General features: G+C 52.9%; 1 protein-coding gene across 9 annotated transcripts in view; it reads left to right on the top strand.

Moving 5' to 3' along the window:
* TSNARE1 (t-SNARE domain containing 1) overlaps positions 1-23,399 on the top strand; it is a 180,791-nt gene that overhangs the window by 121,728 nt on the left and 35,664 nt on the right. For 4 of the 9 annotated variants that reach the window (XM_063079527.1, XM_063079520.1, XM_063079519.1 and 1 more), the window contains 2 exons: positions 493-575; positions 3,613-4,038. The exons of 1 other annotated variant lie outside the window; for it this stretch is intronic. In XM_063079527.1, the coding sequence (XP_062935597.1) occupies positions 493-575; positions 3,613-3,951 (422 nt within the window). In that variant the 3' untranslated portion in view covers positions 3,952-4,038. Of the gene's footprint in view, positions 1-492; positions 576-3,612; positions 4,039-23,399 lie in introns of those variants that run through there. 4 more of the 9 variants (XM_063079523.1, XM_063079522.1, XM_063079521.1 and 1 more) reach the window with 2 other exon arrangements.

Here is a 23,399-nt window from a genome sequence, read left to right as displayed (position 1 = left end):
GCCAGTCCTTGTAGCAACTCTGCAGGCTGTGCCAAGACGGGCTCTGCCCCTTGGAGGGGCTGCCCAGAGGCACAGAGTTATGGCAAAGTAGGACTTGACCATGGCTCTGGCCACCCACCATGACTTCCACCCTTTCCTGAGGGTCCTATTCCCTGCCCGCTCAGTGAGGATGTTGAGAAGTCCCCTTCCTCCGAGGGGTACGTTTAGGCCCTTGTCCTGATGTCCTGACCACTGCTCACACCAAGGAGGTCCTGCAGGGGATATCTGGCAGCCCAGTGCCCCATCTCTGCAGTCTCTGCTCCTATGGAGGCTGGGCCTCCCTGGGAGCTCACATGGGAGGGGCATCGGCACCCCCAGGGGAGCAGATGCCAAGCCCAAGTTGTCCTCTGCCCCAGCCAGCCCTTGGGCTGGGCTCCCCTGGGGCTCCCCTTCAGGGGTGTCCTTAAGGCTGGATCTCCTTCTGTAACTGCCTTCTGTTGTCTTGATTTGCAGATAGTATTGAAGCCAGCCTTGAGGCTGCGTCCTCGCATGCGGAGGCAGCCAGCGAGCTCCTGGCTGGAGCCAGCCGGCACCAAGTAAGTCAGTGGAGGCGAGAGCAGCCTGCTGGCCCGTCCTCTGACCCTTTGTCCCCAATTTTTCTGTCTGAGAGGCCCAGGCCCTTCCCTGTGTTGTGTCGGGAGGGGCATGCCCACAGAATATTTTCTGAGCCAGGCCACTGGCTTGAGCTCCGGGGGGTGTGGAGGGGGAGGGGCAGGGACTGCAGTGGTGGTCTCCACAGCGCCCACAGGGGTCAGTTCCGCTGCCTCTTGTCTGGACTCCCTGATGCCTTCTCACTGGGGTCCCTCACTGCCAGGTCTTATGAGGCAGGTGGCCAAGGATCTCCCTAGGTGGCTCAGCAGAGGCTGGTGGGCACGACTGGGTCATGGCTCTGGCGGGTCTCACTGCGGGTGGTTCCTCTTGGAGACTGTAGTGCACTGTGGCCCGCATGGCCCAGTGGCCCTGCAGGAAGCTCGTGGCCCCTCCCTTTTTCTCAGAAGGGCAGCTGGGTCTGCCAGACTCTGTCGCCTTCCTTGAGGGCATGGCCTTGGAGGGGGCTCACCGGGCCCTCCTACTCCACCTGCTGTGCCTGGGAGCCAGTGTGCAGCTCGATGCTTGTCTCCGGGCTGGGGGCTGGGGAGGGGACTCTATGCTTGGAACAAGCTGATGGCTTAGAGGAAGTGAGAGCAAACCCTGGGCCTTTATTTGCTTGAACTGGGACTTAGAGTGGCCAGGAGGACTGACCATTGGGCATCCTTGCTGACCCGAGGCTGCCACGAGAGGGCCCAGCTGTGCCCAGGCAGGCTCAGGATCTTCACTCATTGTGGACTTTTGTTTTGCGCTGGCCTTGACATACAGAGATGACCAGGCAGAGCCTGTCCCGCAAGGAGAGTGCAGTCCCAAGGGGCTGAGTAGGGTGGATGTCCCATCCAACGGGATGAGGGTGTCCAGGGCCACCATGGAAACTCAGAAGAGGCTGCTGGGCCAGCCGGGGCAGGGAGGGCTTTCTGGGAGAGTGCAGGCTCTTGACAGCTAGGCAGGAGTTATCCTGGCAGAGGGGACAGTGTGCAAAGGCCAGAGGAGGAACGACTCAGGTGGCTTGTCACACCACAGGCAGAGTGTGGACAGATGTGGGGGGCTGTGACAGGGAGGGGAGGCCATGTGCCCTCACTCCCTGGGACTTTGGAAAATCAAAGTTGTGCTTGGAGAGGGTTCTCTCTTGCTGTGGAAGAGAGTGAGAGAGAAAAGGGGCCAGGGTCTGAACCCTTGCAGGGGCCAGGGTGGGTAGAGAGTGGGGTGGGCAGCAGTGCCCACTAGGGCTCCGTCACATTCCTCTCCCATGGGCCTGGGGCTAGGGTGGGTGTCTGCAGGCCCAGGCTGACACTTGGTGAGTGTGTGGTAAGGGACGCTTGGTGAGGATGAGGCTGGACCCACTGCTGGCCTCCCCTTTTCTCTGTCAGTGCCATCAGACTCAGGAAGTCAGGGTGACCAGGGTTGTCCCTCACAACAGTTGGCGAATGCTAGGCCAGGAGACGTCATGCCGGGGTCTCTCAGGGGCAGAGGCAGGGCTGGAGGGTCGGTCTCCTGACACCAGCTCAGGGCTCCTTCTGCCCCAACTCACAGCCCTGCCCCTCTCTCACGGGCTGAGGCAGGTAGGCCCCCAGCCTGCCTCCCTGGAGCAGAAGGTGGACGTGACAGCTGGCAAGCGCCATTGGCACGTTGGAAGCTCAGGGTACACACCACACCGAGGGCCTCATCCTGAGATGAAAGCATCCGGCCGTCAGGATAACTCTCCCCTGAGCATCGAGGGAGCGCCTGGTCAGAATGATTGGCAGGTGCCCAGGACAGCCGGAGGACAATGTGACTGTGAGGAGGAGGAGGACAAAGGAGGAAGAGAGGAGGCGGTGGCTGCTGGACCAGCCACCCATGCTGGGGACGTTCCCTGCCACATTCCCAATGAGTGTGCGGGCCTGGCTCTCTGGGGCGATGCTGTCAGCACTCTGTTCCCATGCCAAAGCAGGAGCCTCCCCATGCTGGAGATGAGGTGAGCATGGCTCAGACATGGGAGACGGCCCCCCCAATGCCATCCACGTAGTGATGTCCTCCTGCTCCCACCCATGATGGGGCCTTCCACACGGCACGTCAGGAAGGAACATTTGCTGACCTATCCTCCCCACCCGGAGAGCTGGAGCAGTCATATCCTAAACTCAGGGATCCTGAAGCCAGGCCTTTCACTGGAAGATGAGGAATTTGAGGGCCAAAGAAGAGAAGGGTGTTTTCTAGGGTCACACAGCTACTGAGACCAAGCAGAGCTGGTTTTGGAGCCCCAGTCTGCGGGATTCCACGTCCAGGGCTGTTCGTGCTGCTCTAGGAAAGTTCCACCCTCTCGTCCTCCTGGGCACATCCGTGTGGGCGGATGGGTGGATGCACAGATGGACAGATGGGTGGGCAGGTGATGGAAAGTGTTGTTGGAAGGATTCATGTGTGTATGGGTGGAATGGACTGAAGGACAGAATTGTAGAAGGGCAGGTGGATGGGTGAGCAGATGTGGATGGATGGATGGATGGGTGGATGGACAGATAGGTGGACGGATGGATGGCTGGGTGAATGAAAGGAAGAAAGGAGATGACTGGCTGGTCGATTGATAAGCACATGAATGGACAGAGAGATGAAGGATGAGTGGGTGGATGCGTACATAGACACTAGACAGATGGTCAGACTGGATGGTGGATAGGTAAAGGGACAGTAGGTGTGTTGATGGAGGGACAGGGGACAAAATGGTGGATGAATACTAGCTGGTGCTGTGATGGCTGGACATGGCAGGCTTTGCAGTTGGCCAGGGTGCAGCTTCAGTCCCAGCATTGCTGGAATAGACCCTTCCACCTGTCTGTGTCTTAGTTTGCTCATCTCTCAGAGAGGGGTGCTGCTCCCACCTCAGAGGGGGTACTGGGAGACCTGCACAGCTGCCAGTGCAGAGGGCCTCCCATGTGCTAGCCTCCCGCACCTCCCCTGCCCCTCCCAGCATCGCCAGTCATGGCCGGTGAAGGCTGACACTTCCCTATCTCCCTCTGTTAGCCGATGAGGAGGACGAGGCCCCTGGCTGCCCATGGCTACCCCTGCGGACCCTGGACGGGCCCAGCCCGCCTGAATCCGACCCCCTGGACTTCCGAGGAGTCTTCCACGCACCCACCTCCTCACCCTCCCCACCCGCTTCCCCTGCCTCTGCCCCACCTGCGGCTGCATTCACAGGGGCCTTCCGGCCCTCCTCACCCTCCTCAGCACCAGCGGCTGCACCACCCTCTGGGAGGACCCCGCCATTGGCTGAGGCGTCTGCATTTGAGCAGCGGCTGCTGGACTCCCACCGGCGGCAGGGTTCCCTGCTTTCCTCCTGGTCCCAGCAGCAGAGTGCGCTGATGGCCCAGCAGAACCTGCTGCTGCAGCGGCTGGCCGATCAGAGCCAGCGGCTGGCTGATGGCATCGAGGCCCTCAACCGCACCCTTGAGAGGCTGGTGGAAGCACGCCCGGCACAGCAAGCTTCGCCCTCCGTCCCTGATGGCGCCCCTGCTGGTGGAGTGGCCAGCGGGCCCCCCAGCAGCTCCCAGGGCCGCCCCCAGGGCACCCATCCGGGGATTGAGGTCTTCTCAGGGATGATCCTGAAGGTGGAGGAGGAGCTGTAGGGTTTTTCTGGGAGCTGCTGGTGGAGCTGGAAGAAAGGGTGGGGCCTCCAGTCCTTCCCCTACTGAGGCCAGGCCATGGGAGAGGGGCAGAGACGAGGTCTCCAGGGAGCTAGAAGGTTGAGAGGATACAGGCATGTACCTGTGGTGCCCCTTCCATCCCTGGTACTGTGTGGGTGCGGTGACCTGAAGGGAGGACTTCAGAGAGCCAACTGCTAGGTTCAGGCAGGGGGAGGAGGCAGAGGGACCATCATGGAGAGCCTGGCCTCCGTGCTGCTGTGCCCAGCTTTAGCCAGCTGGGGTGAGTGGCTGTGGAGGAGTTCGCAGCACGCACCCCTGCAGGCAGGCGGGAGGCAGTGGGAGGTGGGAAGGTGTGCTCAGGCCCCCCACTCAGGCGCTGGGTCCCTGAGTGGCTCGGCCAGGCTCCAAGGAGGCCCCAGAGTGTGACTTGGAGTGACTCCTGAGAGCCTCTCCCCTCTGTGGGCATAGGGACTTAGAGGAGCTGGGCTCCAGCAATCCTACTTGATTCTGGCCTAAGGGAACCACATCCCTCATGCCTGGAGCCATTTTTCTCTGGTTTTGTATCTAAGTATATATATATATATGTATATATATATGCATATATATTAACTTGGTACTGTTTGGGGTGGGATTCCATTTTGTAGCTGTTGACTTTTCTTGTAAGAAGCATTTTTCTTGCGTCAGTGTAGAATAAACAAGCAGCAGCAGTGCCACTGCGGGTGATGATGATAAGCAAATGAGCTAGAACCTGCTCCTGCTCGGTGCTGCACCTCCGCTCTCAGCCGCCCAGCAGGAGTCTGTGCACTTCCCAGCCTTTCCAGATCCTCCTCCATCCGTTCCCTCCTTTGACTCTTGTGAGAGTGGAGGGGGGTGGGGGATCACCACCTCCTGTCCCCATGTGGCAGGGTGCAGTCTGCAGCCATGCAGGTTGGGTGGCTGCTGGGAAGGCGGGTTGGAGCCAGCCTGGCCCCCTGGGGCTTCGGCTGTCCAGGGCCTCCTGCCCTCTTCCTGCCTTCTCATCTGCCTTCCTTCTGCCTAATTGTGTGGCTAAAAGCCTTGCGCAGAAGCAGGATGCTCAAATGGCCTTAGTGGGATGGCACGCAGTTCCCTGCACCTTCTGGGGAAGCCCCAACACAGCCGCCAGCCAAAAGCACCATGTCCCTGAGACAAGTGAGAGGGGACTTTTCCTTGTTTTGCATTTGCCATGGGGCCAGCAGTGTGTCAGTAATTCTTGTCTACAAAAGAACCTAAGCTCCATGCCACACATTCCACTGCTCCTGCACACGGCCTGGCCTCGTTCTAGCCTCATCTCCCTCCATGGGCACATGGTACTTTTGCTTCTGGGTGGTGGCCCCCAGTGGCTGGAAGTTAGTCAGATGCTCACACTTGGGTGCAAGAGAAGCTGGGAAATACAGCTCTGGCCTGAAATGGGAATCGTGTTACTAAAAGGGAAGGGACTGGTACTGGGGTAGGCAACTAGCAATCTGCCAAACTGTGGAGAGCTGACAGAACTGAGACCTGCATGGTCCAGAGGGTTGGAAAGGTCTCCCTGAAGCAGGGACCTTTCAGTAGGGGCCTTTAAGGTGACTTGGCAGTGACAAATGAGGACAGCAGAGCAGTTGGGGGGTGGAGAAGGAGGAGCCAGAAGCACTAGGGCAGAGGGAATATCCAAGGCCCAGTTGGAGAAAACCGACTCCCCCTCTGCTTTGTGGCTGAGGAGCAGAGGCTCTGAGAGTTTAGAGGAGGGATGGGTGAGTCCTGGCCTGTCTGCCTCCACAGCCCATGCATGCCCTTTGCCCTCTAGGCCAATGCCCCATGCTGGTCAGATGCAGAGTGGCTGGGTAGAAGCTGACTGGGACAGCGGGCAGCTGTCAGTTGGGACCCATCAGTTCAGGAAGCGCACAGACCCACAGGCAGCTGGGAGGTGGGGTGGGGAGGGGTGCAGAGGCCCTGCCTGGCCCAATGGCAGGGCATTGGTGGGTGATGGCGGGGTGTTGGCGGGGCGTTGGCAGGGCGCTGGTGGGCGATGGCGGGGCGTTGGTGGGCCATGGCAGGGTGTTGGCGGGTGGGGAGAGAACCAGGATTGGCCTGGGGGTGCTGTCCTCAGGCCTGGGGCTGTGGACGATTCTCAGGGGGTGGCCTGAGACCCATTAAGAAGGAGACTGGTCTTGGTTTAATCAGAGTAAGAGCTTTTGAGGAAGGAAAGTTTTTAGCACGTGAGATGGGCAGCTAGGAAGGCCTTCAAGTTGTTCAGCTGCCCCACATGGGATTCCAGCTGGGTTCACAGCAAAACCACCCACCCCAAGTCTACGCTGCTTGCACCGTGTCCCCAGGAAGCCAAGTTTGAACCCGAATGACCAGGAGGATGGTGGGCCTGTGACAAGAATTGGGGTTGTATCAGTCCATTTTTGTGTTGCTGTGACAGAATACCCGAGGCTGCATAATTTATAAAGAAAAGAGGTTTCTTTGGCTCATGGCTCTGTGGCAGCTGCACCTGGTGCGGGCCTTAGGCTGCTTCCACTCAAGGTGGAGAGCAGAAGGCGTGTGCAAGAAGGTCACATGCAAGAGAGGGAGTGAGAGTGAGGCACCGGGCTCTTTTTAACAACCCTCTTGCTGAAACAGACCCATTCCTGTGAGCACTCACTCCCCAGGGAGGGTATTAATCTATTTATGAATGATCTGCCTCCATGACCCAAACACCTCTGTCTTGGGTCTACCTCCCAGCACTGCCATTTTAGGGATCATATTTCAGCATGACTTTTGGCTGGGGACAAGCATACCTGAACTATAACAGGGGTGAAGGGGAGGTCGCTAAGAGGGTGGTGAGACCAGTGTTAGTGTGATAAAGTCCTGGGGCGAGGTGCCTGTGGGAGCATAGTGGGGATGCTCAGGTGAGCCTCTGTCTCACTGCTCAGTGGGTCTGTTCCGGCATGGGGGGATTATTAAAGCCCTGGCAGTGGCAGAGCTCCTCTAGAGACATGTGTCTTGAGAAGGGAAGAGGGCACAGAACAAGCTCCGAGGACTTACCATCGGGGGGCAGAGACAGGACAGCAAAGGGAAAAGAGGAGGGGCAGTCTGGAGGGAGACGCAGCAGTCACGTGCAAGGGCTTCAGGGAGAAGGGGATGGCCAGCAGTGTGGCATGCCACAGAGAGGCCCAGATGGGGCAAACATGGAGAAAAGACAGGTGACGGGGTAGATGGGATGGTTTCCGTCAGAGCCAGCAGAGCTCAGGTCACCTCACCAAGGCCCCCATTTTACAGACTGTAAAACTGAGAGCCCGGGATGCTATTGGAGTAGCAGTGGTATGTCCCAGGGTGATGGAGAGAGCTAGGGCAGGCCTGGAACCAGGTTTCCAGATCCCAGGTTCATGCATTTCCCCTACACTGTGCTTCCTTACCAGGTAAGTACCTTGTTCATCTGACTCAAAGTGAGCAAGACCAGGTCCCCTGCCCTTGAAGACACTCAGGAAAGAGGAAAGTTGGGCAGATCTGCTCCTGGTGGATGGTGGATTAGACAATAGGAAGGGCTCTCCCACTGCAAGACAATTTAACATGGAAAAATCTATGACAGTAGGTGTTTTGCTGGCGTGCAGGGAATAAGCAAGGCAGCCAAAGTCTTGCCCCCTCACTGTTTCCCTCTCCCCCAATCAAAAGTCTTGGAGCAGAAAGCAAATGAGAGGCAGGGTTACCAGTAGCAAGTCTGCTAGTATGTCCTGGATCCCAACAGAAGGTCCTTTCTGGAGGAAACATCTTCTAGCTGGGCCTTTGGGATACCCACAAAACAGAAATCACTTAGTCTGTAGTGGGGCAAGCTGCTGAGTGTAAATCGGGAGAAAGAACCAGCAATAGCAGAAATAACAAAACAATAGTTTAAGCTTCAAGGACTCCAGCTATTGGAATTAGCCAGACACAAAATTTCTGTGAAATATGTTTAAACTGAAAAGATTAAATCACAGAAGTGAGCAATAAAAGGTTATCAAAAGTGATCAGGAATATGTGAGAAAGATCAAATATGGCTTTTAGAAGTGAAGAACTTGTTGGATGGGTTAGGCAACATATTGGAAGTACATAAAGTGAGCGATAGCAAACTGGAAATTGTCTAAGAAATGATAGTGTTGCAGAGAGAGAGAAGCAAATAGAAACAATGACACAGATTAAGAGATATGGAGAATAGAATCAGAAATCCAACACACATCTACTTGGAGTCCCAGAAGGAGAGGATGAATTGAATGAAGAAAAGGCAGCATGTGACGAGGTCGTGTCTGAAAACGTCTGTGATTCCACAGCCACAGGAAGCACAGGTGGTTCTAGGCTTAAATGAAAAGAGACGCATTTCTAGGCACATCATGGGGACACTGCAGAACACCATGGGGAAAAGGAAAGGCTGAGGAAAGGAAGAAGAGCAGCAGTTCTGCTGACAGCTCACTTTATATGAGCAGCAGTGGAAACCAGAGCACTGAGGAAGTCCCTGCAACCAACAGAACTCCATGCAGAGGAAAACTGGGTTTACCACCAAAAGACTCACTAAAGCAGGTTCTAAGAGATGGACTTCAAGATGGAGTCATGTACACATAATCCCAGAAAGAGCTATATTGCAAGAATGGTAAACCAACAAATTTGTAAATATGTTAAATAAATCCAAATACCCATTAAGATAGAAAAGTGTCTATAGTGACTAGAATGTCTAATTTGTGGGGTTAAATTTTCAGAAAGTACAGACAACTGGACAATGATAGTATATTGGGAAGAATTGTTAAAGTATTCTGAGTTCCTTATATTATTTGCAGGGAAATTAAATATTAACTTTAGTCTCTATTAATAACTATACAAAGTAAAAAAAATTCCAGGGATCCTTCATCAATATTGAAAACTTCTGCTCTGAAAAAGACCCTGTTAAGAGGATGAAAAGAGAAGCCCCTGGCCAGTAGAAAATATTTTCAAATCACATATCTGACAAAGGATATGTTTCCAGAATATATAAAGAGCTCTCTGAATTCAACAGTAACAAAACAATCCAACCAGAAAATGGGTAAGGGATTTGATCAGACACTTCACCAAAGAAGATATACAGATAGCAAATAAACACATGAAAAGGTGTTCAACATCAATAGCCATTAGGGAAGTGCAAATTAAAACTAATGCATGCCTGCGAGGACAGGACAGCTGAAATAAGACACAAGGATGTGGAGAAATGGTCACTCACGCATTGTGAGAGGGAGTGTAAACCGGTGCAGCCATCGTGGAAAACAATTGGGTAGTTTCTTAAAAAGTCAGACATAGCACTAAACACCCCAGCAGTTGCACTCCTGGACATCTGTCCTAAAGAAATAAAAATTCATGTTTATACAAAAAACTTATTTTCAGTATCTTTATTTGTAATACCCCAAATTGGGAACAACCCAAATTTCCTTCAGTGGGTGAATTGTTAAACTGATGTGTCCGTACAATGAACTGCTACTCATGATTAAAAAGTAACTAACTTAAAGATGTAACAACATGGGTGGTGCTTTAAGGGCATTGTGTTTAGTGATAGAGCCAGTCTCGAAAGGTCCTGCTATAGGTTCCGTTTATATAACATTCTCAAAGGGATGGAATTAACAGGGATGCAGAACAGACCAATGGTTTCCAGGGGTTTGGGGAGTGGGGTGGGGGGTGGGGTGACCACAAAGGTGTTGCATGAGACTGTTCCTCGTGGTGATGGAACAATTTGTATCTTGGTCGTGGTGGTGGTTGCATGAAACTACATATAAAATTTCAAAGAACTATACACACACAAAATGAATAGAAAATAAATACAATAAAATAAAGCTTAAAGATAACTTCTGAAAGAACAGTATTAGAGTATATAACTTCCAAACTAGTAAAAATGGAATAAGAATACAATTAAGCAAACAAAAATCCTTATTGAATAAAAAAGACAGCAAAAAGAAAAGGAGAAACAATACAGAAGAAATATATAGGACAGACAGAAAACACAAGGCAAGGTTTTGGAACTGTTGAGTAAATAAAGTTCAGATAGATTAAAAGAACCCGTTAAAAGTTGAGTTGTCAGGTTGGAGGGAAAAAATAACATCTGCTTTTTACAAGATAAACACTAAAATATAAGAATATGGAATGCTGGAAGTAAAGGCTTAAAGATGTGACAGTCAAAAACTGCTGAAAGAGGCTTGGGTAGCAATATTAACTTCAAGCAAAATGGACTTTAAGACCAAAAAATATATATTAAGGGTAAAGAGAGTCACTCTTTACCCTTATAGTAGGTTCAACTCATCAGAAAGATGAAAACTCCTGAACTCTTGTGTGCACCTAATAAAGGCACTCAAATAGATCAAAAGTGGACAGAACTACTGAAATTGATAAATTTATCAAGATAGTTGGAGGTTTCAACGCAACCTTTTTCCAAGATAGTGATTGATGGGGCACATGGACAAATTAGTAAAAATATACCAGATTTTAATAGTTATGCTTAATGGACACTTGTAGAACTCTGCACTGAACAAGTTGGACTTGTTTTCTCAAGTATACATGGAACATTTACAAATTTTGACCACAAACTAGGTCGTAAAGCAAGTGTCAAAAAATTTTAAAGGATTAGTAATGCGTAGAACACTGCAATCATTAGAAAGCACAGGTAGAAAAATGCAGTCATTAGATATGAGTAGCAACAAAGAAAAAGGTCATTGTATGTTTGGAAATTTTAAAAACAGTTCTAAATAACTTGGAGGTCAAAGAAGTTATTAATGGATATGTAAATCAGTAGCTATGTACAAAGACATAATTGAATAAAAATGGAAAAACTGCATATCAAAATTTGTGGGATACTTAAAAAGGAAATTTGTAGCCTTAACGGCTTATACCTTCCGTATTTGCAGATGTGGAACCCATGGGTAGGGAGGGCTGACTGTGGGACTTGAGCATCCATGGATTTTGGTATCTACAGGGTCCTGGAACCAATCCCCCGTAGATACTGAGGGATGACTATACCAGAAAAGAAGAAAGCTGAAAATTAAATATTAAGACATTAAAATGGTTTTTCTTTTAAAGTAAAAGAACCACAGAACAAACCCAAGGAAATTAGAAGGAAGAAGGTTGTAAAGACAAGAGCAGAGCTGAATAAGTTACGATAGAGAGAGCCTCCACAAGGCCAGCAGCTGGTTCTTTGGAAGGACCATTAAAATAGACAAACCGCTGGAAGAATGATGCAGGAGAAAAAGAGCAGAAATCCCAAAATAATAAGAGAATTCTATGCATAATCTTATGCCAACAAATTTGGAAACTTAGAAAAAAATGGACAGATTCCTAGAAGAGTACAATTTGCCAACATTGATACAAGACTAAATAGCTCAATAGTTCCATAACCATTAGATAAATATGTAGGAAAAATTCTTTCCACACTAGAAATGTTAAGATGGTTTTTAAAGTGTGTCCTATCTAACTTTCAAGGAAGAGATCCAATCTTATAGAAACTTTTCTAGGAAATAGAAAGGGAAAATTCCTAAATATATAATACGAGGTCAAAATCAAAGACGACCATGTGAGAAAGGAAAATTATAGGCCATTCTGTCTCATGAACATAAATGTAATGATTCTAAATAAAATGTTATTAAACTAAACCCAGAAGTGTTCAAAAAGATGGCATCCTGGCCAAGCTGGATTTATACTAGAAATGGACTTACACTAAGGTGATCTAACATTGGTTATTCATTCACTTATTCATTTAATCAATATAAACCTATAAAAATAATCTACCATATTAGCATAATAAGTGAGAAAAAGTATATGGTTATCCCAGTAATTCCAGAGAAAATATTTGATACAATTGAATATTTTCAATTGATACAATGTTACGATTTGTTTAGTTTTGCTAAATAAAAACAAGAATTTTCTTAACTGGTAAGGATTATCTACTCCAACAGCAAATTTTAACGGTGAAACATTACAAGCACCCCTTTAAAAGAAAGGAATAACTTTAGGGTGCTAGCTAGCTCAGTAAGAAATAAAATGAAATAATGTATAAAGACTGTAAGGGAAAAAACGTAACTGTCTTTATTAAAAGGAACTCCTGGACAAACTAGAATTCATAAAAAAGGTGGCGTGGTCTAAAATCAAAACATGAAACTCAAATGCACTTGTTTACACAGTCAATAGGTAGGCTGTATTTAAAAATATACCATTATAATAGCAACAACAAAAATATCATGTATAATAAATATAATAAAATGAGAATATTTATGTAGACAATAATAAAACTTTATTAAAAGATGTTTAAAAAGACCTGAATAAATGGATACCCACGCACACCATGCTGGTGGATAGCGAGAGTCCATGTGTAAAGCTGTCATTCTCCGCAAACCCATTCGTAGGTTCAGCACAGTTCCAATCAAAATTCCAGTAGTGTTTTTCAAGGAGTTTGGCAAGATGATTGTACAATTTATGAGAGAATGAAGACCTAAAAACAGCCACGGCACTCTGGCACAAGAAGAGCAAGATGGAGAATTTGTCCTAACACTGAGACATTCTAAATCTGAAGGTGACCTGAATGCCCGGCCTGAGGGCTGGGACCTCGTCTTACAAGGAGTGGGCGGCGTGTCCAGTGTTGTGTTCTTGTGGGATGGACTGACAGGTGAGAGTCTATGGGGCCTGGGGGCAGGCCGGACCCCGCACCATAGGGAGGAGATGCCTGGCGTGGCCTGTAGCTCCCTTGGTCCACACCAGCACCGTGTGGCTTTGTCCAGTAGCAGCTGTGGCCCTCAGGACCCTCCCAGACCCCAGCCCTGTGGACTATGTTGGACTTGCTCAAAACTGGCCCTTGGGACCTGTGCTGTCCAGGGCAGGTCTGAAGGGCAGGACGGCAGATGGTGTTTGAGGAGGTTCTGCTGGTGCTGAGCAGGGGCAGAGGTGGAACCACTCTGTGACCTGCCTTGTTGGCGCTCGCGGCTTAGCAGGAAGTCCAGGGAAACACTGTCGTTAAAGGGGAATGACGATAACCACCCCGTTCCCACTCGCGGATGATGATAACTGCCGCATTTGCTGACGGCTTACCCTGCCGGGCATGTCCTAGGCCCTTTCCTGCGTCAGCACAGTTAATCATCACAGCGTCCTGTACGGCGACAACTATGACAGTCATCTACCGAAGCAGGGAATGGCCAGGGCCTGGTGTGTGCTGAGTGCTTAGCAGATGCTGACCTCCTTTCCCTCCCGCCCTCTCTCCTGCTTTCCTTCAGCCTGTGTGCACACTGTCTTGCTCACCCTCTCAGTCTTGAACAGGTGCTTATCAGGAGGTCTGCTCTGATCCTTCTGGTGCCCTTCCTGAGTCCAGCTGCACAGACTCTTCCCTGTGGCATGCCCTGTAATCTCACTTTTTTCCTGTGTACCGTCTGCTTCTCTCCCTGTGAGAAGTAACTCCAGGAGGCAGGGCTTCGGCTTTGCCCCTGGTGCCTAAGGCAGCATTCAACATGCAGTAGGTACTCAATAAATGCAGATTATAGAGAACCGTGTGTCCACTGAGCTTCTGTCCAGGAAATGGCGAAGCTGGGACCTCAGAGGCTCTGCTGGGAGGCAAGGCTGGGGCTCGGCCAACTGGTGGGGAGAGATGAAGAGATGTGGAAGGAGAGAAGGCCACACCCGAAGGCCGGGGGAGAGGTGAGGCTAGAGTCACATGGTGGGCTCAGAGTTTGGACCTCTGATCCAATTCAAGGCCAGCAGAAGGCCAACCTTAGCCGAGAACTCAGCTGGCCTCCCGGCTGTGGGCCCCGGCTGGTGTGAGCCTCAAAGGAGGACAGAGGGTTCTGGTCCTGGGAGGCCGAGTGGCCCTGCGTGCGCGTTTCCAGCCCCGGCCCCCGCTCACTCCTCTGTCCACGATTTCTCTCCTCCTTTTCCCCTCTCTTCAGTCCTTCCTTGTTCCTTTCTCCTTTTCTGTCTCTCTCCCTTTCTTTAAACAATTGAACTTCTGTTGCTCCCAGGCTCTGGGCTAGTTGTCTTGTGATTGCGACTTGACTTTTTTCCATTTTCTTCTCGGTAAAATTAGGGGTTTGGGTCAGATTAAAATGTCACATACTTTTGTTGGGTGCCTGCCAGGTGCCAGGCTCTGGGTCCCAGGTGGTGGAGACCTCAGGAGGGGATTATCCATCGGCTCTGGGGAATCAAGGGAGGCTTCCTGGAGGAAGAGGCACGTAGCAGGCGGGAGGGAGACATGGAAAGAGGGGCCTGTGCACGGAAGCCAGGCCCAAGCAGAGGCAGGAACGGGGGCAGTGCAGGCAGCCGGGGGCCTGCGAAGCTTGCGGGCAGCTGGCCAGGGTGGGTCTTGATCAGGAAGACGTGTAGGGCTTTGGTGCAGCTCCATGTTCCTGAAGGCCAAGTTTGATTCCCAAAACAGCCTTCGGGGTTTGCTGTGACTCCTCCTGGTGCCCCCAGGGGAAGGCGTGGGACCAAGTCTCCTGCCAGAATCCCTTAATTGCATCTTAGTGACAGGATATTTTAATCCTAAGAGCCAAGAGCCGCTGCGTCCCAGGCAGGGTGCAGGCAGGACCGTTGGGGAAGGGGCTTGTGGCCTGGCCCAGGGCTGGGAGTCACATGGGGAGATGTTGAGGGTGGAGGAGGCTCCTTTTAATTTGGAGGCCACGCAGGTTAAATAAACAGCAATTGGATTTGGCTGAAGCCCGCACATCGTGCAATATCCCTGGGTACAGAGAACACTGGAGAATCTCATTTTCGTGATCAGATTGTTATAGATTCTCTTCCCCTGTCTGCTGAGAAATGTAAATGTGAATTGTGTTTCCAGGCGCTGTAGAGGACATCTCGTGGGGACGTGGGGGGCAGGGAGGGTGACCCTGTCTGAACTTAGCACTCTTAGGCCTGGGGCCCCAGAAGCTGTGCCCTTTCCCGTCTGCAGAGGTTCTTGGCAGTGTCCACTTGAGCGGTCCTTCTGTGGGAGGATGCTGTGCAGAAAAATAACCCTAGGCAAAGATTTAAATCAATCTGCTCTGTGTTTAATAAATTCCAGGCTCGCAGCGGGGGAGGGCGAGGAAGGAGCCCTGTGGCGGTGCCAGGTGCTGTCCCTTTTCTGCCCTGGGGGCCCCAGCTTCAGACAGCATTTCCAGCAAGGGCCCCACACCCCAAGCCTGGTACTTCCCCTTTCACCCCCAAGTGTCCTTGGCTACTCAGGAGCAACTTCGGAGTCAGACTGACCCAGGTTCAAGGCTGGTTCTGCCTTGGCTCAGCTCCAGTGTGACGTTGGGTGGGTGGCCCCCCTTGCCTGAGTCGAGGGCTGATGGGGTAGCAGACTGAGCGTGCCACACGTGGTGATGCGCATGCCAGTCCTGATGCATCCTCTATGTGTGGAGCTCTTCTGGGCTCTGAGCTGGGTGAACTCTGGGGTCTTGGAGGTAAGTGTCATAAAGCCACAGACCTGTGCGGTTCCTGGGACCCAAGTCTGCATGAAGGGAGGACCTGGATGCCTGCGGTGGTCTCGATTCACCCAGGACCTCTGCTCCTCCAGGCAAGGGTCTCGTCATCCTTCCTCAGTCCATGGAGAAACTGCTGCTCAGAGACAGGCAGGTCTTGCCTTTGGAGTGGGCGTGGCGCCCGTCTGTGGCCCCCTCGCCTATTTGCTGTTGTAACACGTGGCCACTCACCTTGCCTGCCAGGAGGGCCGGGCTGGGCACTGGCGGCTGGGCAGTGGGAGGGGCGAGCTGGGGCAGCTGGCTGTGATGTTTCTGTCTTATAGACTGGGGCCGGGGTTGTCCTTGAGGCCCGGCACAAACTACCACAAAGGGTGGCCAAACAAATGTCAGTACCACGAGCCAGCCCAGGATAGAGGACAAGTCAGTGTGGCCTAAATCTGGAAAGGCCTCCTGAAGCGGGAATGGAAGCTGACTTTGAAAGGCCAGTAGGATCAGATCATCTGCCTTCGAGCTGGGAGGGGCTGCCCCTGCTCACCAGAGGGAGGCCCGACAGGGAGGAAGGCTGTGCTGAGTGCAGCTGCGAGCCTGCCACGCGGTCCTCACTATAGCCTGCCTCACGGATGAGGAACCTGAGGCCCAAGGGGCGAGGAGACTTCTCCAGGACTCAAGACCCACCCCTGAGCACCTGCTCTCAGCCTGGCATACACTCAGGGCAGCAGTGAACTTGTGTGTGCACTTATGTGCACAGCCACGTGTTCACGTGTGCATCCCCGTGTGTATGTGTGCATTTGTGTATGTGCATCTGTGTGGGGATTTTAGTGTGCATGTGCATGTGTGTGTTTGTGTGTGCCTGTGTGCACAGGCATGTTGTGCACACGTTTATGCACCGTGTGCATGTGCGTGTGTGAATGCAGATGTTGGCTATGCATGTGTGTGCATGTGCACACGTGGATGTCCGTGTGTGTGTGTGCCCTTGCGCTCACTACTGGGGCAGTGGTTGGGAGCTCAAAGGTGTGGGTGACTCACTTTCTGGATGTGGGCCCAGCTGAGTGGGCAGAAAGGGCTTCTCCGGGAGGGGATGGGTCTTTAGGCAGAAGACAAGTGGCCAGAAGGGGTGGATGGGGCCAGGCACCGTGGGCAGAGGAATAGCAGAACACCCAGGGCCAGGCCTTGGCTCCTGAGCTGTCCTAGGGAGCTTGTCAGACAGGGTCCTCTCTAGGGCCGGAATCTTCAGAGGGGCCCCAGGAGTTCTCACCTGGGAGGTCAGCCCAGGTATCTTCCCAGCCCTGCTTCCTCCTAGTCTGACTGCTTGAGTCCCTGCACCAGTAGGGGAGTTGCCCAACATTTCTGAGCAGGGGGACAAAGGACAGGCAGATGGAACGGGTGGGGTTTGGGGGTCCTGCTGAAAGATGGGGCACAGAGAGGGGAGGAGACTCCCAGAGGCTCCCCCGGCTGGGCAAGGCAGCTGGCGGGTGGCTCCAGGAGGCAGCTCCTGACATCCTGCCCAGCCAGGTGTCTGGGCTGTCCAAGGCCATTAGTCCAGGATGCTGTAGGCTTGTAGAGAGCTGCTGTCCCCTCAGTGCGGCCCTCCTCACCATCACCCCTGTGGGAGATCTCATCCTGCCCACCCTGTCCTGCTCCATCTTTGCATGCTTCAGCTGGGAAGGACATAGGCTCTACTGCTGCTCCAGCCAGGGAAGCTGCAGCCCAGAGAGAGAAGGTTCCCATCCAAGGTCACCCCTGAAGTGGGTCTGAGCCAGGAGTGAAGTCTTACCTCTTCACAGAGAGGTGATGAGGGGACACCACCCCGTGTCAGGGTGTCTGTGTCTAGGGTGATTGGGGGATGGGTGTGAGGGGGGAGGTCCCTTTCAAGGCAGAAACAACGCAGTTTTAAAGGGATGGGGAATTGTGGCTCATTTTCAGCAGCTATATGCAAGTTGAATGCAAATGAGTCTGTTTTCCCTCCAGTGCTTGTGGCCCAGAATGACAGTGTTCCAGAGGACCACAGAGTAGGCCCCAGCATCTTGTCCCCATCTACCAGGAAAAGTCCCTTCCTTAGAAGTTGTGCAGAGTAGGGTGGCTGCTGCGGTTTATTTAACAAGTGAGGACTGTCCCTAGACTCAGACAGAACTGAGTTCTAATCCCAGATCTGCCAGTGACTACTAGTGTGTGACTTTGAGCACATAGCTTGATCTCTCTGCACCTCATTTTCCTCTTCTGTAGAATGTAATACCAGTATGCTCGTAGGCTTGTGTGTGGGCCACTTAGCACAAGGACTTCTTTTCCTGCCGATTGTAGCAGCAATGGTGGTGAGAAGGATAGTGTTGATGGTGGTGGTGATGATTGTGGTGTTGGCGATAATGATGGTGGTTGTGATGAAGGTGATAGTGTTGACTTGGTAACAGTGAAGGTGGTGGTTCCTGCCCATTATGATTATAGTGGTGATGGTGGTGACGGCAATGGTTGTGGTGATGATAGTAATGATGATGGTGATGGTGACAGTGGTGATATTGATGATGGTGGTGGAGATGGTGGTGGTGGTGGTGGTGGTGGTGGTGGTGGTGGTTGTGTTGGTGGTGATGGTGGTGGTGTTGGTGATGGTGGTGGCGGTGGCGGTGGCGGTGGCGGTGGCGGTGGTGGTGGCGGTGACGGTGGCGGTGGCGGTGGTGATGGCGGTGGTGGTGGTGGTGATGGTGATGGTGGTGGTGGTGGTGGTGGCGGTGATGGTGGCAGTGATGGTGGCAGTGATGGTGGCGGTGGCGGTGGTGATGGCAGTGGTGGTGGTGATGGTGGTGGTGATGGTGGAGGTGGTGGTGATGGTGGTGGTGGTGGTGATGGTGGCGGTGATGGTGGCGGTGGTGGTGGTGATGGTGGTGGTGGTGGTGGTGATGGTGGTGATGATAGTGAGTCCTCCTCATGAGTTGCTCTGCAAGGCACTGAGAGAATGAGAAAATAGACGTCTCTGTCTTTGAGATGCTCACATATTCAAAGGCTTCTTAGGGGTGGGGCGATGCCCTGACCTGTCTTGTTGCCTCCAACCACTGGGGCCTCTGTTCCTAAGAGCTCAACTGTTCATACTCATCATGCCCAGTTATGTGTCAGGGGTCTGCCCGCTCCTCCTGGCGTCAAGCTCCTCATGGCTGGGACAAGTCTGTCTCTTCATATCACCCTGGCAGTCAGCAGAGGGCTGGGCTCAGAGTGAGTGTCCAGGACCTGCTGGAGGGCACAGGCTGGCCTTCTCAGAGCTTCCCCTCGGGCAGTGCCAGGCAATGGAGTGCATGGGGTGCAGAATGTCAGCACCAGGAGCCACCAGATGCGGCTCAGCCCCTGCCAGGGGCTCTTTTGCCCTTATCCCATTCTCATCCCGGCCCCTGCCCTTCTCAGTGGCTGGTATTGTGCCCATTCTGTGTATGTGAGAGTCCGGGACTTGCCGCTGGTCATGCAGCTGGCGAGTGCCAGAACCAGAATTAGAATCCAGGTCTCTCCGATGGCCATGCTTTCCCCATACACCTCAGCACTTCTTACAAAGTCAGAAGTCAGGCAAAGGAAGGGGTGTTCTACTAGAAGGGCTGGTGGGAGGGGAGGAGCCTGAGAAGGGTAGCCTCCACCCCCACCCTGCTGTGCACAGCAGGGGTTCTTAAAGGGTCAGAGTTTTCTGGAAACTCAGGAGGTATTTTGGTTTGTTTGTGTACTCAAAACATCTGGAGAGAGTGACTAGGTGGCTCAAGTGGTCAGGGCCACTTCCCAGGAGCTGTGGGTGCGGATGGCTGCTCAGGCTGCAGCAGAGGCAGCCGTGAGAGGTCTGAGTGAGTGGGGCCTCCCGTGCCAGGAAGTGTAGCCCAACAGGGCGCTGGGGAAGCCAGCCGCTGCCTGTGATGCCTGGAACACAGCGGGGTTCAGTTGGCTGAGCCCCTTCCGGCACAAGCAGATATAGATTGGTTTCATTAAGAAACTAACACAGTGCCAGCCTTCTGCCTAGCTGGGTTCCCGGGGCCAGAGCCCACAGCTCTCTGGCGTTTTCTGCCGAGAAGGGAGGTAAAGGGGAGGCACAGAGTTTTATTGCTGTCTAAATGGAAAGCCGGGAAAGTCTCTGCATGGAATTGATTTCTGTCTTCTGGAAAAGGCTTGGCGTCTTCTCTCAGCCCCACCATTCCAGTCCAGTCTCGGCTCTGAAGGGGTCTAGAGGCAGTGGAAATTGAGGGGCGGGTGGCCGTGGTGGGGGTGACCTGAGCACTCTGCCTCCCACTTCCCCCATCCACTGTCCTGTTGCGGGCTCTGAAATTCATGATGGTGGTGATGTCGGCCACCATGTGCAGGGCATGGGTCACATGCCAGGTGCCCTCCTGCAGCACATATCTGCTCAGAATGGCCGCTGGGCCAAAGACGCTGTTGGCACTGTCCAGTGTGGCGAGTCAGGAAGGATCTCACCAGTGCCTTCCCTGGGCTCGGCCCCTGTGCCCACATGACCCCCGAGGCTCATCTGTGTTGTGCCCACTGCCTGGTCTCAGGAAGTGGCTTCCCTGGCCCTGCTTTTGCAATGACCGCTGTCACCACTGCTGTTGTCACCATCACTGCCACCATCCGTGGCTACCACGTCACACAAGTAGTCACACCCTGGTGATGGCTTGGGCTGGCACCCAGCTTATCTGATGTCAGAGCCCTTCTCCTACTGAGTGCGGTTCCTCCTGAGTCAAACTGTGCAGGCTCCTCTTCAAATGCCACCCCAGCCCCCAGGAGCAGCAGGCATCTGGTCTGAAGCCTCTGGTCTGTGCGAGTGGATCCATGTATCCTCCAGGTGTGGGATGGGGGTGCAAAGGGCAGGAGAGAGCCCGGGCCTTGTGTCCTGCTCCGCACATCCCCACACCTGAGCGGACCCGATGGAGACCAGCTGTGTCCACACTGACTAAGCCGGGCCTCACACCTGTTCCGTGGGGGGGGGCGGGCAGCGGGCAGGACAGGAAGTGGTTTGCCTGTTGTACAGATGAAATGGCTGAGGGTGGGGACAGCAGGCGACCCACCCAGTACACAGAGGGGCCAGGATGGGGATGCAGTGTGCAGGTCGCAGCTGAGGCCTGCTTCCCAACCACTGCCTGAAGGAACAAGGACAACAGTGAGAGCAGGAAGGGACCAACAGTGGTCCCTCGCAGAGTCACCACCTGGGAAGGAGCAAAGCTCAGAAGTGTCCTGGTCTGAGTCCTGGATGTGTTATTTACTGCTGTGTGACTTTTGACAATGTTACATACTGTCTCTGATCCATCCTCTCCTCTGCAAAGTATCCTCTTCACCGAGTTTGGAGAATGTTAAGAGACACTGTGAGGGTGCCCCACCCAGGAAATGCCCTCTGCCACTGGGTACTGTCACTGTCAGCACCACCACAAGCCTTGGAGCAGGGCAGGACCTCCAGCCCCAATTGACAGATGAGGACAGGAGGCCCAGAGAGATTCAGTGCCTGGGCCTGGGTCCTTGAGAGTTGGCAGCACAGCCAGGATGAAAACCCCGGTGCCCAGGTGCCCAGGCTGGGCCCTTCGTCCTCCTGCATGCTGCCAGAGCATTATTAATCCCATGCTGCTCAGAGAGAGGAAGCAGCATGTCTGTTTGCTCTTGATGGCACGAAGGGAGAACAACAGTGTGAAACCAAACAAACCGCCCAGATGCCAAACAGACTGTCTCTCAAAGTGCACTCTGCAGACAGAGGAGTGTAGTGCCCAGGCCTCTGAGGAGCCACTGTGGGATGTAAAGTCTCCTGTAATGAGCTGCCGCCAGCCATCTCCAGGTGGGAGCACCCCAAGGGCTGCACTGGCGCTTTCAGACGCAGATGCGTGAGTGCAGCACCTCTTGGGTGGACAGGGTGTGCTGTGCCCTGATGATGTGGGCGCATGGAGACAGGGGGTTGGGTGGGCGCAGGGGCCCTGGTTGTGCAGCCTTTTCTCTCAACCTCTTTGGCCCTCCTCAGAATCAGGAAGAACTCACTCTCCTTTCTTGGTTGTGGCTTTTTGGGAGCTTAGCTTCTCCCTTTTCAGCCCCAACTGATGAAATTATAAGCTCAGAGAGAGACCTTGAGCTGTTGTGTAGGTGAGTGGACCAGGGGTCAGTATCTGCAGAACTGGAATCTCACAGAAGCTGGTGAGGGGCTGAGGGGAGAGTCTGGATCTGACACCAAACAACTTAGGCTCGAGCCCACTGCTTGCTTTTCAGTGTGATTCTGGTCCTTTCAATGGGCGCATTAATACCAGCAAGGCACTGGGGCCCACGGAACAAGTGTCAGGCCTGGGCTTCAGCACCATGGACAGCACCACAAACCAGAGGTTGCTCCCTGCAGGCTCAATATTCTCTGGGGGATCCTCTTTGCCTTTCTTTGCTGGGTTAGACCTCAGGCCCAGGAACAGAAAGGGGAGGACAGTCACACGTTGATGGTTTTCTGTGCACAAGGCACTGTACCCTGTCCACGTCCCCCGCTGCTGCAACTCCCTGGCATACGTGCCTTAGCTGCTCATTAGAGAACTGGATGCTGACCCTTGAAGAGGTGAACTCCTGTGTCACGCCAGGAGCGTCTGGGTGCGTGCCATGCCATGAGCTTCTGAGTGGCTGCTCAGCCCATGGCACAGCCTCCCTCCCACATCTGCACGTTTTGGGGGCCATGTCTCCATGTTCTGCATCCGCCTGGTATTTAGCTAGGGCTTCAGGTACATCCAAAGAAGGCTCATTAATGCTGCTGTCAACAAGACCGATGAAAAAGGCTCTGAAGAAAAAACAAAAGCACAAGGGGTCTCTGTGATCTGGGGATGGTTAAACTGCTCCAGATGCTTTCACTGAAGAGCTGGGCTGCCACCAAACTAACGAGGCCCGTGACTTTGATGTCTGTTTTTCCCTTTCCTTGGTCCAGCCCCCACTGTTGTTTGCTCGGAAAGGGATCTGGGGATTATGTGTAAGCAGGGATTATACCTTGGCACTGCTGCTTGAAACCTCAGCACCAAGAGGATCTTTAACTTGCTTCTACTCTAGGAGAGGGAGGCCTCATCAGAGTGCCATTTTTAGCCTGGTGAAGAGCTCCCTCATGTCCCCCAAATTTGCATTTTTCCCTCAAAATGCTCTTGCCGCTGGCAGGAGAGTGAATGTGAAAATCAGAGAGGAGCACGTGGCTACAGGCGTGAGCAGTTGCTGTGTGGGCTCTGTTAACTCAGGGCCTGCTGCATTAATGACTTCTGTGCACATGCCACCACACTGCTGGCCTCGGCGCCCGTGGGCCTCCTGTGGCTGTGGCCATCCAGAGCAGTGCTGTCCATTTTGGAGAAGGGAGGGAGAGGTCCGACAAGGTCTCAAGGGGCTGCTGGGATCACACAGCAACTTGGTGACAGAACCTAGCAGCCCTTCTGTTGTTACATGGAGCTGATCTCGTTCCTCCATGTATCAGTCAGCTTGGGCTGGTTTGCTGCAGTAACAAATGGCCTCCAAATCCCAGGTGTGATTTGTATCTGTGGGACATGTCCGTGGCAGGTTAGATGTGGCTTTGCTCCTGTGCTTTTTACTCTGGGAAACAGACTGTAAGGGCAGCCTCTCTCAGACATCACCAGGCTCCTGGCAGGGAGAAATGTGGGATGGACGAACCTCACGATAGCATCGAAAGCGTCTGTGTGGAAGTAGCGAATGTCGCTTCTGCACCATGGCATTGACAAAAGCACTTCACGAGCCAGTCTCGATGCCAGTGGGGTTGCTGGGCATGGCCCTACAGGGAGGGAGGGAGAGGCTCGCCAGAAGGGCAGTGTGT

The sequence above is a fragment of the Cynocephalus volans genome, chromosome 15 (genome assembly GCF_027409185.1).
Source record: "Cynocephalus volans isolate mCynVol1 chromosome 15, mCynVol1.pri, whole genome shotgun sequence".
Taxonomy (NCBI): Eukaryota; Metazoa; Chordata; class Mammalia; order Dermoptera; family Cynocephalidae; genus Cynocephalus; species Cynocephalus volans.
Note: the sequence above shows the minus strand (reverse complement) of the source record. Positions and strands in the feature narration are given on the sequence as shown.